Here is a 16,936-nt window from a genome sequence, read left to right on the forward strand (position 1 = left end):
AAATTTTTTGCTGGCACAAAAATTAATTAATTATTATTGGGTACAAGAAACGTAATTATTTCGCACTTGTTAAAATACCCCAGTGGGAAGGTGAAGAAGAAGAATATTACGAGTTGTGATAATGAGGTTGGCAATGCTGGAATGAGAAATGTCAAAATAAAATGAAAATGACTGAAGTCAGTGAAATCACGTCTAAGTCTAAAAGTTCAGAGCACGTGCTTATATTGTTTTGTTACAGTATTTAAACGATATTTTAATGAATTTTGTGCATGTATAGTAAATAAACCTCGAAATCACAATGGATTCAAAATATGCATCCGTTGACAGTGGCCTTAAAAGGAGAATTGAAATAAAAAAGATAGATAATGTTAATCCCACTAAAAAAGTTAAGTTTAGGAAAGAGACATGCAACGTTAAATTGAAGAATACCAGTAATAATCTTTCCGCGGTATCCTTACTAGAGCACAGACGTAGTCTTCCGGTTTACAGCGTTCGGGAACGGTAAATTGATAAATTGTTATAATGATCCATTTATGTTTTGACGATTTTTATGTTAACGTGTTTATATTTTTTTTTATAGTTTGTTAGAAGAAATTAGCAAAAATGACACTCTTATTATAATTGGCGAAACAGGTAGTGGAAAAACTACACAAATTCCTCAATTAATTCACGAATCTCGCATGGAGGGGTCTGGCATGATTGGAATCACACAGCCTCGGAAAGTGGCAGCCATCACAGTAGCTATGAGAGTTTCCCAAGAGATGGACACGTCTGTTGGAGATTTTGTTGGGTATGTGCACGATATGTGGCAGGTACTGTGTATGAAGCTCATATCGCATAGGTCAGAAAATGGTGCAAGATCTTACGCATAATTTGACCCAATGAATATTGTGTTGTGTAATGAACAAATCGGGTGAAATCTGTGCTCAAATTCAGAAAAATTAGAACACATCCTATTTTCTGAGTTCCGAGATCTGCGACGCATAAAAAATGCGCACCCACATCTCAAAACCGCGATACTGTTAACTGTCAGCTTCAATTGTCAACGCCTATTTGTTGTTGCTTATGTCACATTATTTATCTTTATTATTATTATAATAGTTAAATTAAGTGAGCAGCTTAAAGCTGATATGCTTAAATCTATTTATTAAACGAAAGTTAGTTGTTGGCGCACTTTAACTTTTCCGAAACAAATCTAGTCCATTGTTTAACCCATTGAGACTACACATTGAGATCAGCTCTTGTGGCAGCTTATTCCAACCATCAACAGCCCTATTGCTTAGGAAATGCTTCCGTGGATTTAGATTGAATTTCGTTTTCTCCAGCCTGAGACTGTGGCCTCTGAAGACGAGCATCTTGTTTAAGCTTGAACACGGGATCCAAATTCGAGCGGCTATAGTGACTGTTGAATATCTTGTATGTCTCTATCAGGTCACCCCTTTCTCGCCGTTCCTGTAGCGTTGTGAGACCGAGAGTTTCCAGTCTCCACAAATGAAAGCCGTTTTAGGGTCGGCGACTACTTTGTAGCTCGTCTTTGAAATCTTTCCAACAAGTTGATATCCTTAACAAAATAGGGATTCCATATCTGAAACCCGTATTCGAGAGTAGGTCTGATTTAGGTTTTGTATATTTTTAGTAGCATATTTGGTATCGCATTTCAATCATATTCACTCTCTTTTTATAAATAAAAGACATTTTCCAGTTACGAATTTAAATAGTAAATTAATCATGGCTGAATAATTACAATTTTAATAACAAAAACTTAAATCGAATATTCTAGCTACAATTGTAAATATACACATGGTTGCACTTAAAGGTACACAGTGAGGTTTGAAGATGTGACGTCACCGAGAACTAAAGTGAAATACATGACTGATGGTATGCTACTCCGAGAAGCCATGTTGGATCCGCTTCTCATGTCCTACTCTGTATTGATATTAGATGAAGCTCACGAACGGACTGTTTCTACTGATGTTTTATTTGGCATAATCAAACAGGCTCAGAAGGACAGAAAACTGAATACTAAGAAACATTTAAAGGTAAAGGATTCTAAAAACATTGACTCTAAGGCCCTTTGCGCATGAGGAAACCGAAATCAAACTAAAACTGGTTGGCGATAGCAGTTCCAAACTAGTTGGCTACCAATCTTTTCTCACAACGCTACTCAAGTTTTACAATTTCAATCATTATCTCATCTTGCAGTGCACAGTGTTATTGTCATATCGTGTTAAAAATGTCTGCAGAATCGAGTGATGATGAAGATGCCATTTTTTATTATTATTATCAACGAAGGCAGAAACATAAAAAAAAAAGATTTTGGGTTGTATCTTTTAATTATTACTTTTATACTTTGAATCTTTTTGTGCGTAATCAGAGAGCCTATAATCATAAATACATGGGTATTTTTCAACTTCCCGAACAAATTATATGTTGCTCGGGCATGGCGTGAATTTATCTAAACACTGCAAAACTGCGGTGCAACTGGAAACTAGCAACTTGCGGGGGATTAGCACTGCGATTTGCGTTAGACTGGTTGCGTTGATGTTGAAAACTGATTTTTGAGAAGTTGCGTCGCATGCGGATCAGATTTCAATTGAAATGCACAGGAGAGCAACTTCAGTTGCCAACCTGTTTTTTTTTAGTTGCTTCGTGTGCGAAGGTGCTTTTACACAAACATGTGAAAAGGAACTATTTAAAATGTGTTTTATTTATTTGATGAACGCCCAGAGGGCTCTTACAATATTCAGTTTAAAAGTATATAATCATAGCAAATAACATGAAATAAAATTATAATTATTACACTAAACATGTAATTAATTTTAAAAAAAAGGAAATAAAGTAAAGAAGAATAGAAACGAAAAGCAAATTAAAAAGTGGATAGGATAGCTGATTTAATTGCAGCAGGAGTTTTGTGCAAATAAGACAATTTTTTATTTTATACATATTAAAAGTTGTTCCCTGTATGTGATTACACAAGCATTATCCGCGCCAACATTATAGGGGGCCTCAAGACGTTTGACTTACACACAGAAGGTTCCAGGTTCGATTCCCGGAGAAAACGCAAAAAAAAAGTGACTTTGCTCAAGCCTGGGTGTTCTGTGATGTAATTCACCACTGTAATTGGGCCTTCTGGCCTGTTGTAGTGCAAAAAAAATTAAATATATTATAGTCGGCCTTAGACTCTAAGGTAATATACTATGGCAACATTTGCTTACAACTAGCTCTAGCAGTCTGAGTAATTTGTACTACTCATCAGAGTTTGCGATGTTGACATTTCAGCTCTTTGTATCGTTTTTCAGGTTTTCAGCATGATGGTATATAATAATTGTTTTATCATGTAAAACACAGTAATTAATGATTTATCGCAAATTCAAAGTACAATTTTTGTAAACATTACACAGTATACTAAATAGTTCTTACTTACAAATCAAAGATTAGTTAGTCCACCCCATATTCAAACATACCTAGTTTTAAATATTGTTGACATTTGAGTCTTATAAACGCCTAGCCTTCCATATTTCCTTCTCAAAAAAACACATTATTTATTTCTGCTCCAAAACATTAAGCTCTGTTTTTGCGGGCTTTTCAGTTTTTCTATTATATTAATTTTAAATAAATTAATTTATTTTATACTACGAATATAAAAAATAAAGTATAATATTTATTTTTGACCTAGATTATTGTAATGTCAGCGACAATGGATGTAGATGTATTCAGCTCCTATCTTGATAATTGCCCTGTTATTTATCTTGAGGGGCGCACATTTCCAGTTACTATATTCCACACTAAAAGTCAACCAAATGATTATTTACAAGCAGCATTGTGCACCGTATTCCAACTACACAAGGAATCTCCAACGAAGTAAGCTGATAATTTTACTTCTAAACATGCCGATACTATTTTTTATAATCTTTTATAGTAAACCACGCTTTTTTATTTTCAGTGAAGATATTCTAGTGTTTTTAACTGGACAAGAGGAAATCGAAACACTTGCATATAATATAAGAAAAATTGCAAAAGTATGTATATAAATATTATCAATTACGATTTTATTTAAAAACTAGCAAGTACAGTGTGTTTGAATGTTAAATAACCCTATGTTCATAGAATTAAGAATAGTCCAGAAAACGCATACGCACATCAAACAGAAGGCGACTTAACTACTCATAAATGAGTAGGTTTACATTTTGACCCATTAGTTTCTTTGTAGACATCGCTCAGTACGCAACTCCTGATTCGAATTTAACCATGCCGTGTTGTGTCCTTTTAAAGTGTAGGAATACTGCTAGCATCTTAAAGAAACAGGATGCAATCACATTTCATGTGTAATTATTAAATGAATGTGTTGGTCACAAATGCATTACTTAAAAATTGAATTATTTTTCCATCTGACAGATTGTCGAAGAAACAAAATGGAAATTTCATAAGTGTTGCCAGGGTAGTAAAAATTTGTACCCTACTTTGCTCATATAATAAGAGAAATAATGAAAATTTAATCTCGGATTAAACAACGCCGTGGTGGACATTTGGCTGACATTATCTTTAAAACATAAAATATTGTTTAACATGATATAAAAATTTCCATTTTATGTAAAATAAAATTTATTTTTTATTTTAAGTTCAAAGTTCATCAATTCAATTACTCTTATTAAATGACCCTTTACTTATCTACTCTGTTGTGTCAATCAATGTTTTCGAGTGCACAATAAAATTTTAGAAAAAATAACAAATTGTTTTTTTTTTTTACCTTACATTTGTGTTATGGTTATATTCTTCGCGATCTGGCAATATTACTTGGTGACTTCAAGTATGCGCGCGGCGAAAGTGTGTCTAAGTGAGGGAATTATTGTACACAGTCCGATGTATTCAAATATGATTCTACGTTCCTTCTGGACTATTCTTAATTATATGCCTACGTTAATGTTTTGTCGCTAATACATTTAAAGTTTTCAAATAATATATTCTAATGTCTGTTCATTATTACTAGAATTTCCAAATAAACAAACCATCTGTGTGATATCCGACAAAGAATGTCCCATTTCACAAGTATCGTCCAAATCCATATGGCACAATAAAATTAGGGTGGATTGCCGTTTATTATGTTCTTATGTAATCTATTATGTTCTCTCAGAAAAAATCGAGTGGAGATTACTCGGCCTCAGGGCGTACTGGTTATTGCGTTTGCCTGGCATTAAATAAATAAATATAATAAAAAAATAATTATGGGTATAAATCCATCCTATGTTATTCTATTATGCCGTGGTGTGAAACGGGCCAATCACCTGATATGACATAGATGTATAAGCAGTCCAGTCTCCGTAAATGTACTCTAGTGTAATCAACAATGTTTTGAGTATGTCCAAACGTTTTTAGATAGGCTGGATTTTCTCCCTAGGGAGTTATTTAAATTTAAACTTAAAACTACATTTGTTTCAACTTATTAAGAAGAGGTATTAAAATTGTAAAATGGTTTTCAGGCGTTGCCTAGGAGGTGAAATGGTTCAGCTAGATGAATCTCACCTGCATGATAAATGATAATTTTACTTCACAAAAGTAAACAGATGGAAGAGTTGAGGAAATGTGGATGTTTAAACATAGGCGGAATGGTGAATGTTACACGTGGATAAATCAGGCTTATCTATTTCTAACTCTCACCTCTTCAAAACTTTATGCAGAGAAAAATTTCAACATTTACAGTATGTTTCTCATTGATTATATTTGGAATCTACCCATTTAAAACTGTAAAAATAAGATTATTTTATAAAATATCTTAATAATATTTTGAGTTTGTCCAAAGAACTGACAGGGACTGGATTTAAGCCCCTAGGGAGTTATTAAGATTAATATATTACAACAGAGATAGAGAATATTTTAGAGAAGGGAACATTTCGCATATACAGGGCCATTTTACGCACTGTGCAATATTGACCATTCTGCCTATATTTGAACACCCATAATTCTTTAATTTTTGTGAAATTTCAAGAGCTGAAATCTTTATTGAATGTTCACTACTCAATTAAGACATTTTATATCAACATATTCTTTCTCATATTCTAGGAAATAGGAGGTGGTGCTATCCGAGTCTGCCCTCTTTTTGCAGGTTTACCACAAGGACAGCAATTAGAGGTTTGGCGACCATCTCCTCCGACTGTCCGTAAAGTTATACTGGCGACTAATATTGCTGAAACATCTGTCACCATTCCAAATATCAAGTTTGTCATTGATACAGGCGTTGTGAAAACTAGGTAAATGTAAATAATCTGACCTATGTTTTTTTTATGTATATATAGGTTGGGATTAAATTTGATTGCCATATCGACACTGGAAAGGCTATTTACTTTAAGCGATATTTTGCAAACTTTACAGGAGAGCCATTAAAATATTTAAAAAAATTATATCTCATAAATTGTATTATTCAGAACATCGTCTATAGATGGAATAAATCATATTTCAATGTGTATTCGCCTATTTATTGAAAATATTTTACAAGTCCCGTGTCGCTTAATGTAATTAGTTCTGTCGTTATTAAAACTGCAATGTCACTTAAAGTAAATAGTCTTTCCAGCGTCAATACGTTACTTTACATGGTTTGTAAGTTTGGTAGCTGAATTTCATCTGTATCTGGCTGAAAATGATCAGTGTTAGTCTTTAGCAGCGATGGCGAACCTATGACTTGCGGGTCAGGCAGTGACCCAGGCAAGTTTTTCAAATGACCCATGTATTGATTTTTAAAAACTTTTTTCCAAGTGACGCCACTGACTTAGTGACCCACAAACTATAGCATCAATTTTAATATAAAATAATAATTTTATATTAAAACTAAAACATAGACTGATGCCTTAATTGTACGTATTTATGCAGAAAGCGTCCAACCCTCAAAATGCTAAAAATGAGTTTAATGCCAGTTTTGAGAGCATACTACGATATCTTTATGAGCTGAAAATGTCCAAGCTACAAGTGCTATACTTTTTTGCCAATCAAAGCAATTGAATGAAAATAATTAAAAAAGACCCGCAGAAAACGCCGTTAGAAATTTCTTTAATTGGCAAAAAAAGTACAGCGCTTGGAGTTTGGACGTTTTCAGCACAAAAAATTTGTTATTTTTTAACCCTTGTGTGACTATGATGTCACATGAGTCTACACGGAATACAAGACTTGATATATCTCTGTGTAAAAAAATAATGATGTCGCGTTTTATTTATTTATTTTATTTGATTTATTCGGGATTTTTTCAGCTGTTACATAAAAAAAATAAGTAGAAATATAATATTAACAATACAAGAGCGAATTGAAAAAACCTACTGTCAATCTAATAATATAAATATACATTTTGCTATAACAGGCCCAAATTATATTTTTATTTTTATAAACCATATAAAATTGATTATGAAACAGTATAAATATATTAATACATAACAACGGAGATGAAGAACATTTTATTGAAGGGAAAAAAGATATATTAATAACCCCCAAGGGGTTTGAATCCAGTTCTTGTCAACAAAAATTTGGATAGACTCAAAATATTGTTGAGTATAAATATACTTAAAATATTTGTTAATTAATAATTGTATATCGAAATATTATGTTTTTGCTTAATTCAACATGATATTACAGCACCGTCCCAAAGGTGATTTTTAGTACAGTCTTGCAAGAGTTAATGCTGTATAGGTTTTTTTTTAATGAAGTATTTGCGCTTTTATGATTTACTTATAACTTATTTAAATTTTGGGGCCATTTTCAACGAGTTGCTAATAACTCGCTAAAATGAACATTCTTGCAGAAGATTTCTAAAGTTTTATATTGGTTGTGTACAGATGGACAGTGGGCTGTACTTCTGTGTTGCGCGTGGAAAAGTGTTCTCAGGCTGCATGCTGGCAACGGGCAGGACGCGCGGGCCGGGTGGCTCCGGGGAGTTGCTACCGCCTGTATACGCTGCAAGCCCTGAACGCTCTGCCTCCGCATGCGGCGCCCCCCATACTGCGCTCTCCTCTGGCCCCCACCTTGCTGCAACTCCTCACTCTGGGGGTTGATCCCCTGACCTTTGATCTCATTGACCGTCCGCCCGAAGAAGGCGTTGCAGCGGCTCTGCGCTTGCTCAAGCAACTAGGTAGGAAAAATGTTCATCACGCTTGTTTCATAAGACTTTTATCTACCTAAGTTCTTTGAAATTTTTACTGTCAGTACTATCTTGGGTTGTGGCTTATCATAAACATTCTCATAACATAACTAATCGTCATTGTGCTGGTAATATCTGTTAAGTAAATTTTCTTTTTCGTGGTGTAATGGTTAGCGCGTTAGCTTGCCATGCAAGAAGTCTCGGGTTTGATTCCCGACATGGTTGATATGAAATATTTATTTAAAATTATGTTTTCACACCAGAATATTTCATAGTCCCTGGACTAGTACCTGAAGCGTAAGACTGATCATCTTACCTTCATGTAACAAAAATGATCAAGATACTCTGCGATTGGTGTACCAATGCAGTGCCCTATGCATTATTAGGTGCGGAAAGTGAATGATGATGCTGAAAGTATTTTTAATTTATCATTAATTTTGTATAATTTTGTTTTGGCAAAATATACTTAAATTTTTTGTCAAAATAAAATTATGTGATTTTCCTTTTTGTTGTAAACAAAGAATATGTACAAAAAATCCATCAAAAGTTACGTTATTTATAAATTTTCTGAATAATTTTCAAAATGTTAACAGATATTATCGGCGCAACGACGAGTATTAGTTAAATTTCCGAATCGACACTTTAAGAGTGCGCAAAAATGAACCGACTAATTTGTTGAGATTATGTGTTATGTGACGCTAAAAAACAAACGTGGCCATCTCCAGCCACCGTGATTTTTGAGATTTTTGGTTAAAAATAATGCTTACGATGTTTTACATAATAATATTAAGTTTAAACAACTTAGTCTCCTTTATTTTTGCTAAAAAAACAACTTGAAAACCGTATTATTTTTCAAACGTGGCCATGTCCATTGAGTGTTTTAAATGAAACGTGTCCATATCCGTTCGAGCCAATCAGATCGTAGTATTTTATTAAGATGGTTTCCATTGCCCAAAAGATTGTCGTTCTCGCAGTGTGTGCTCTTTGAGTTTTTAAGTGTATAACAATGGAAGATAATACGACCAATGTAGAAAAAGTGACTGCAGATAAAGCACGAAAGGTTACCATATCTAATTACAGCATTAAACGTACAAATACGACTGGAAAACTGTAAGGTGATTTCGAAATTCAACTGTTTTATGACATTTAGCATTTTAAATTTGCTAGGGTTGTCCCTATCTACATTTTTTTGTTATCATTGAATTGACTTTTATTTAGATAAATAAGGAAGTACGGCATTTTTTGAAAATATTTATTATAAAAACATATTCAAATCATCTATATTTTTTAATAAACTAAATAAAAATAATTTGTAAAAACCTGTTAGTAATAATTTATTGTAATAACTTTGTTCGTTCAATGAAGCTAGCCAATTAAAAAAAAATCAATTATAAAGTTTTTTTTCTTTATTTGTGCATGCCGTGTTCACATATAATTGATGAACAATATCTAAAAATAACAATTTGTGATTATTATACAATGTCATATGTATTGTTTGTGAACCATAATAAATAAAACAAATAAATGGTCTAAGAAGCTATTTTGAGTCCAAAAACAACGGGGTTTCAATTTTTGTTTTCCCTGCTTAACGTAATGATGACGTAGGCTAGGAGCGATTTTTATTTGTTGGTTTTTTAATAAAGCAATACTTAACTTTTTTATAGATATTTTAAAGAAAGTTTGACTTGCTTAAGTCTAATTTGAAAATTTAGGCTTGAAACCGAACTTCCTAATGACAAAGCTCAGCCCTACGGGAAATTGAATATAAAAGTTTCTTTAAAATGAATGAAAAAATATTTCAATAAAAACTAATTACTTTGAACGACGTCACTAGTTCTTCCGGATCAACCTGATCGGGTTGTGGTCCTGTGGCTAGTGTCTCGGACTCACGGACCAAAGGTCTGTGGTTCGAATCCCACTCTACCCCAACTTGATTCCATTTTCTAATAGTGAGTTATTTACAACTCGTTGAAAATGGCCCTCAAAATTAAATATTTGGGTAAATCATAAGAACGCAAATATTTCTTTAAAAGAAAAAAAAAAAAAAAAAAACCTATGTTAAAAAAGTTGTGATATATACTATAACTGACTAATCATCAAAACTCACTAAAGATAAGGGGAAGAGAACTTGAGACGTCACAAGCGGAGTAATTTAAAAAATACAAAACTTTGAAAAAAATCATAGCACTGATAATACGGTACATTTAAAAAATGGCTTAGTTTAAAAGTCTTAAATTAAAAATAAATAACAAAAACACTGATCTCCCTTATTATGAAATTCGGTCAATAATACAGTGCAATTTTGAAAACAGTTTCAATTAAAATCCATCTAAATTGGATATTAGGGATCTTTTTTAAAAAAAAACACAAAAGTATGTATTATTTGTCTTTTAATTAAACGGATTTGTATTTTAAGTTGTTAAACGTGCATAATAGGAATTTTGACTGTTTTTAATAAAATTATTGATTACAATATTATTAAATTAAAAAATAGCTAATTAGCGGCGTGACAACAATTTTTCCCCGTGGTTGTTTATCGTATGCGCGGTCACAATGAAACATCCGTGAAAGGTATCGATCGGGATTATTATATTTTTTTAATATTGTTATACTTCAACTTGATGCTTGGCAACACCTAATATTAAATGTCAAAATTCAAATATTTACGTTTCGAAACGCATAATCAATCACATATTTGAATTTTACCGGTGAAAATATGGAGAATATTCCTAAACTGTAAGTAAAATAATTTAGTTTTATTTTTTGTTCACAATTTATCATGCTATTTATTTGTTTTGAATCAAATTGAGAAAGCTATTAAACGAAACAATTGTTGAAGGCGTTTGGCGTTTTGCAACGCGACCGCGATAACTTCAGCGTGTTCATAATTGTTCGTTGTGATCGCTCAAATACTTAGCACGTTTTTTAGCACGTCGATAGTCATTTGTGATTGAGCCCCAGAGCTGAAGCGTTAAACTTATCATTTTGCCTTAATGTATCTTATAATCAAGTTCTCTATGCACCACTGGGTGTAGATGGGAAAATGATAATGTTGATGATGTACTGAATTGCATTTAAAAAATACCATTTATTATGTATCAGATTTAAATTATTGTTCTTTTATATGAGAATATTCCTTTTTTTTAATGTTGCGTTGTCTAGAGTGTTGTACTTTTGATTATTGCTAAAGATCTAATTTTTTTATTAATTTTAATATACATGTTTTTTTTTATAATGTGACTTTTATCTTAGCACATCCCTGTTGGTTTGTGGAGAGACACGAATGATAGAGTGCAAAACAAAACAGTCCATCTCCAATGCGATTTATTTCAAAACTGGCCAAATCCAGACAGTGCAAAACAAACATGGTCATCTCCAAAATTTAAATGCAAAATCCGAATTTTTTTACAAATTGTGACTATAACTCACTATCGAAATCGTATTTTTTGATCAAAGTGCATTTATCGAATAGCACTTTGGGAACTCTGTGGTTATATTAATCGCTCAAAGAAAAACAGTTGATTTGCTCAGTTTGACGAATGGTGGAGATGGCCACGTTTGTTTTTTAGCGTCACATATGACATAAGGCATAAGGTTAATGCCCCTTAAAGGTTAGAATGCTAGTTATTTTCAGTGTTTTTGTTTAATTTTTCTCCAAATTGATATATTACAAGAAAGATGAAGAACATTTTAGAGTAAGGAATACTAAAGTCTATGCGTTTTCAGGGCTTATGACCTGTCATTGGCTGGTTCAAGCGGCCACTTTACACGCTGTAACATTCACCATTCTACCTATGTTTGAACATTCATATTCTTTCAATTCTGCCATCTGTTGATTTCTGTGAAGTTAAAGAGTTTCACAAAATTGGTATACTTAGTAATATCTCAATATATGCATTAGTTTTGTTTATTTAATCAATTGTAGTTATTTGTAAAGATTATTCAGACGCAACAAAGACTTTTGCATCAACTTTATGTTAAATGCATTACAGACATAAAAAATGTTTTATATTTATTACAAAGGTGTCATTTGCAGACCCTTAAATAATTATAGTGTAAATTGATTAATTAGTATTTTAGATACTTAATAAAATAAAAAAATATGTATTCTGAATTCTAGTTGATGTGCTTATCATAAATAATATTGTTTATTTATTTATTTTAGGGGCAATATCTTCTACTGTGAACCCATCTCTAACTCAAATTGGAAAAAAGATGGCTGCTTTTCCTGTCGATCCTATGTTTTCTAAGGTCATATTAAGTGCTAATGAATTTGGATGCTTAAATGAAGTGAGTTTTTATTTAGTAATTTTAATTTAATATACATTATTTGTTTTATAAATATGTAATGTAACTCCTTGTATTTCGCTTTATTTTTCATTATGAATTTTTATTGTAATATCGACAATTAAAATTTATTTGTTTTTTTTTAGTTGTAAAAAAAATGTCATCAATATAAACATTATTTTGGCATGATTCATACATAATTTAAATATGGGTTTTTTTTATTAATTAAAAAAAAAAAAAACAACTTTCATTGGCTTTTCTGCAAAGTTGGCTACGTGTCGCTTAGGAACTTTTTCCTTTCCACCTTTCGATATTTCACTTTTGTTTTATCTGAGTGAAAAAACATTTTTTTACGGTTGACTTTGTTAATTCCCCATTGATGCTGGGTAACGATCTGATGTGAATAATGAGATGGTATCAGAATATTTACATACATTCAAAATTATTATTTTGTTTTAGATTTTGACGATAGTAGCTCTTTTATCTACTGACGGTATATTTTATTCCACTATCAATAAAAGGGAAGAAGCTATGAAAGCTAAGAGGAGATTTATTTCGCCCATGGGAGATCACATAACATTACTAAATGTTTATAAAGAGTTCATCAATATTCAAAACAAAAAGGCAAGTGTTCACATTTTGGAAAAAAAAGAGAAATGTTTGAAATACACGTTGAACTATGCATTTTACACAATTTCTATTATTTGTTTACATTATAATTACAAATAATGAATTTAAATTAATTTTTCAGAAATGGTGTCGTGAAAATTTTTTGAAGTCACACAATCTAGAATATGCCAAAAATGTGCGTAAACAGCTTTTAGAACTTTGTCAAAAGTTTAACTTTCAAGTTCAGAGTTGCGGTGATGCCATGGAAAAAGTGAGTTTATTAAGAATTATTTTTTTTTACAATTTTCAGTAACAAAATATCTGTCTTAGCGGAAATAAACAGTTTTTATTTTTCATAACAAGAAATACATAATGTCAGCGAAACTGCAATATATAAAAAGTATCTTATGAGGTATATGACACAATATTATTTGTTGGTTAGACGTTAAGTCCGATTTCAATATATTTTGTACAGTAATATGATATCTATATGTGTGTATGTAGTAGGGGCATTCCATTGTGACTGGTGTGACATGATAAAGAACCATTTTACTATACTGCTTTAAAGAAAAAGACAAATGGTCAGTATGTTCTGTGTAATTATTATTTGAATGAATGTGACTGGTGGGACACTGGAAAATCCTGCTCTTCTGCCTTTGTGAATTTGAAGACGAATTAATGCTAAACTACTCAACATTAATTAGAGATTTTTTTCTGTTCTAAAGAAGTCTAATAACAGTTGAAGAAAAAACAAAATTGAGACTGGTGGGATTTCTAAATGGTAAATATGTGTGAAGTAATAGTTTCCATAAATAAAAAAGGAATTATTATTTTGCAAAATATTTTTTTATAGATTTATAGAAAAAAAGCGTTAAGTTATGTTTTTATATTATTAAATTAGAGGTGATAAATGGAAATTCAAAATTTGCATCATTTTCTCACTTTACGTGGGTTGCCCCAGTATACAAAATTGGAATGAATATAAAAGCATGAGGGATACACGAGAGATTCACACAATACCATGTAAAATAGTATACTAAAAAATAACAATGGTAGATAGGGTTTCCTTGCATAAAAATTAATTTGTAAACTATTTATTGTATCTTAATTTGATTAAAAAATATAATGTGACAATAAAATACTAATTATCGTTGATCACATAATAAATATGTTTCTCAGGTTCTGAAGTGCCTTATCTCGGGGCTGTTCGTGAACACTGCGTGGGTGCGCGGTGCGGGGAATGGGCACGGACGTTACATGACGGCGTCGAGCTCTGCGGCGGCCATCCATCCGTCCTCTGTCCTCCACGGAAACACTCCTCCTCCTCACGTCGTGTTGTACTCGGAAATGATCAGAACTCAGCAGACTTACATCAGCGGGTTGTCTGTTATTCAGTCCGATTGGCTGCATGAGATAGTTCCCGATTTCGCCAGGAAGTGTAAAATAACGCATTACACTTAATATTGTATTATAATAATGTACATATTATGTCGTATAGGCAGATATCTTAAAAAATATTATTTGAGAAGAGAATATGGAAGTCTGGGCGTTTACAGGGTTTTTGACCTGTAATGGCTGAGGTTGGTTTGAATGTGTCTAACATTCATATTTGTACCTATGTTTGAACATGCATATTTCTCCATCTCTATCGATCTATCTATAAACATTAGTATATACTCAAAGTATTATCTTTGATAATGAAACAGAAACACTATTGAAAATATTTATACGGATCTATTGAAATTAAAAGTGCAAAAGTATTGACAGTGGACATTCTGATTAAAAAAAAAACAATTTACTCGGCGCATTTGTCGACCTGAAGTCCCTTATGAAACCACGTTGGCTAACCTTTACTTTCACAACCGAGAAAGGGTACAGTGATAGACTCCATCCTCTGGCTGAGAGCAAATGGGTAACAAACCTGTCTGTGGTGGTCCTCAATCTGCATCTAAGGGGCACTAGTTTCCACCACAGTACACATCACCCAAAAGTACCTTCCTGACCTCACCGCTCTGCCTATAGACCCTTCTATAAATAGTGCGCATAGTGGAGAAGCGTCCACCACATCAACTTTGCCCGGGTACCAGATTTGGTTCGTCCCAAGGAGCTGTCAGCCTTTCCAACTAGGTACCGGCATGTTGAAAAGTTGCCTAGTTCATTAGGTGTCTTGACTGCGCATGCAGTCAGTTCTTCAGTTGGATAAGTATCTCGATTGACCCGCTTTAAAGTGCAGTCCCCGGTTAGGGTTAGAAAGCCAGCGTCAAAGTAAATTCATCACAATTAATCCTTTCATGGTTGGTGGAAATATGGCCTCCCAGTTTGAAAATCTCCATAAAATGTTAATTGGCAAACATACTTTCCACTTTTAAAAGGTATAGTTTGTCAGTGTTTAGTTTTTTTTGGGTCTGCCTATTTATTGTTTTTTTGAGTTTTAACAACAGGATTATGGTCTGATTTCATACCTGCTCCAGGATAGGTTTTTACATTTTTAACCGCATTGCGGTATCGGTTGTTAACCAATATAAAGTCTATTTTATTTCTTACAATATTGTTGTAATGCCCATCTCGTGGAGATCTCCATGTATAAAGTCGTCTAGCAGGATGTTGGAAGCAGGCATTAGTTATGCAAAAATTGTGTTCATCGCAAAATTGGACAAGTCTATCACCGTGATTATTTCTTACACCTAGTTCAAAGTCACCCACTATTGTACTCTGTTGGCCTTTCCCAATTTTGGCATTAAAGCACCCATCACAATTGTTTAATTGATTTCATGACTTTATAGAATCTTTCCACTGTATCGTTATCATTAGCAAGTGTTGGGGCGTAAATCTGTATGATGTTGAGATTCATTGGTTGGGCTTTAACCCGTAGGACCCGATACCCTGCAATAGCAGTGGCAAAAAATCATGCCAACAGAACGATACCCTGCGATTGCAGTGTCCGAGTTGTGTGTACTTTTGAACATAATAATTAGCTCTCCTCGTGACTTAAAGACAAAAGTAAAAATGTCATTTTACCAAACAGGGTATTGTTCGCATGTTGGCTTAGTCAAAATATTTTTTTACTCCAGGATTTATTTTAAATATTATTTTTTCCGAGACGTGGATAATTCAGATATCCATCTGACTGAGCGCACACACACAGTCACACGCGGGAACCGGCATATCGCGGTCGATTATCGGTACGAGTCAGATTTCAATGTTTGTGTTATCTTTCGGGTACCCATACGTTTTGTTACGGGTGCGGATTGATTTGTTAGAAGAACTGTGAGATAGTTTTTGTAATTATTAGTTGTAAACATTTCGTTTTCAATAATTGACTGCACATATTAAACTCAATAAACAAAGCTGGTTTGTGAACGGCTGTAGTGTTTATTAAAAAAAGACATTTATATTTTCACACGCCATAATGAATGAAGAAGAAATTGAAAGTTTCATATTAGACGAAGATTCCGATTATTCCATGAGTGACGATGAAGATTATTTACCCAAAAATGTTGTAGATTTAGATAAAGATAATCATGATTATGGCGGAGAAATTGATGAATCCGAATTTACGGAGCTTCAATCTCTAACAGATATTTGTAATGATCCTCAAACTTCACACAGTGCAACTTTACACAGTGTTCCTCAATCTTTAGCAGAATTCCAGAGTGATCTACTATCTTTAGAAGACTTACACTGCGACATTTATTCGCCTCAGTGGGAATGTGGCAATAGATTTAATCCTATTTTATTTGATTTTGACGAACAATCGGGTTTAAAAAATTGCGAGTTGAATGAGGAAAGTTGTGAATTAGATTTTTTTGAACTTTTTTTAAGCAACGATATTATAAGTACGGTTGTTATAGAAACAAACAAATATTTTCAAAATGTGAAAGCCACTAAAGAATTTCCAGCACACTCTCCGTACCGAAAATGGAA

The 16,936-nt window shown here is 32.9% G+C and overlaps 1 protein-coding gene across 1 annotated transcript; it reads left to right on the top strand.

Moving 5' to 3' along the window:
- Window positions 1-98: 98 nt before the first annotated feature.
- LOC148271218 (ATP-dependent RNA helicase DHX33-like) lies at window positions 99-16,507 on the top strand. Its single transcript, XM_088241692.1, has 11 exons — window positions 99-501; window positions 581-790; window positions 1,817-2,039; window positions 3,677-3,861; window positions 3,944-4,019; window positions 6,058-6,245; window positions 7,815-8,107; window positions 12,282-12,406; window positions 12,863-13,027; window positions 13,155-13,283; window positions 14,192-16,507. Exons 1-11 carry the CDS (start codon window positions 299-301, stop codon window positions 14,471-14,473), a joined length of 2,079 nt encoding a protein of 692 aa, XP_088097818.1. The 5' UTR covers window positions 99-298; the 3' UTR covers window positions 14,474-16,507.
- Window positions 16,508-16,936: the final 429 nt, after the last annotated feature.

The sequence above is a fragment of the Micrasema longulum genome, unplaced genomic scaffold (assembly GCF_059751315.1).
Source record: "Micrasema longulum isolate JH-2025_06_02 unplaced genomic scaffold, ASM5975131v1 h1tg003021l, whole genome shotgun sequence".
Classification (NCBI taxonomy): domain Eukaryota; kingdom Metazoa; phylum Arthropoda; class Insecta; order Trichoptera; family Brachycentridae; genus Micrasema; species Micrasema longulum.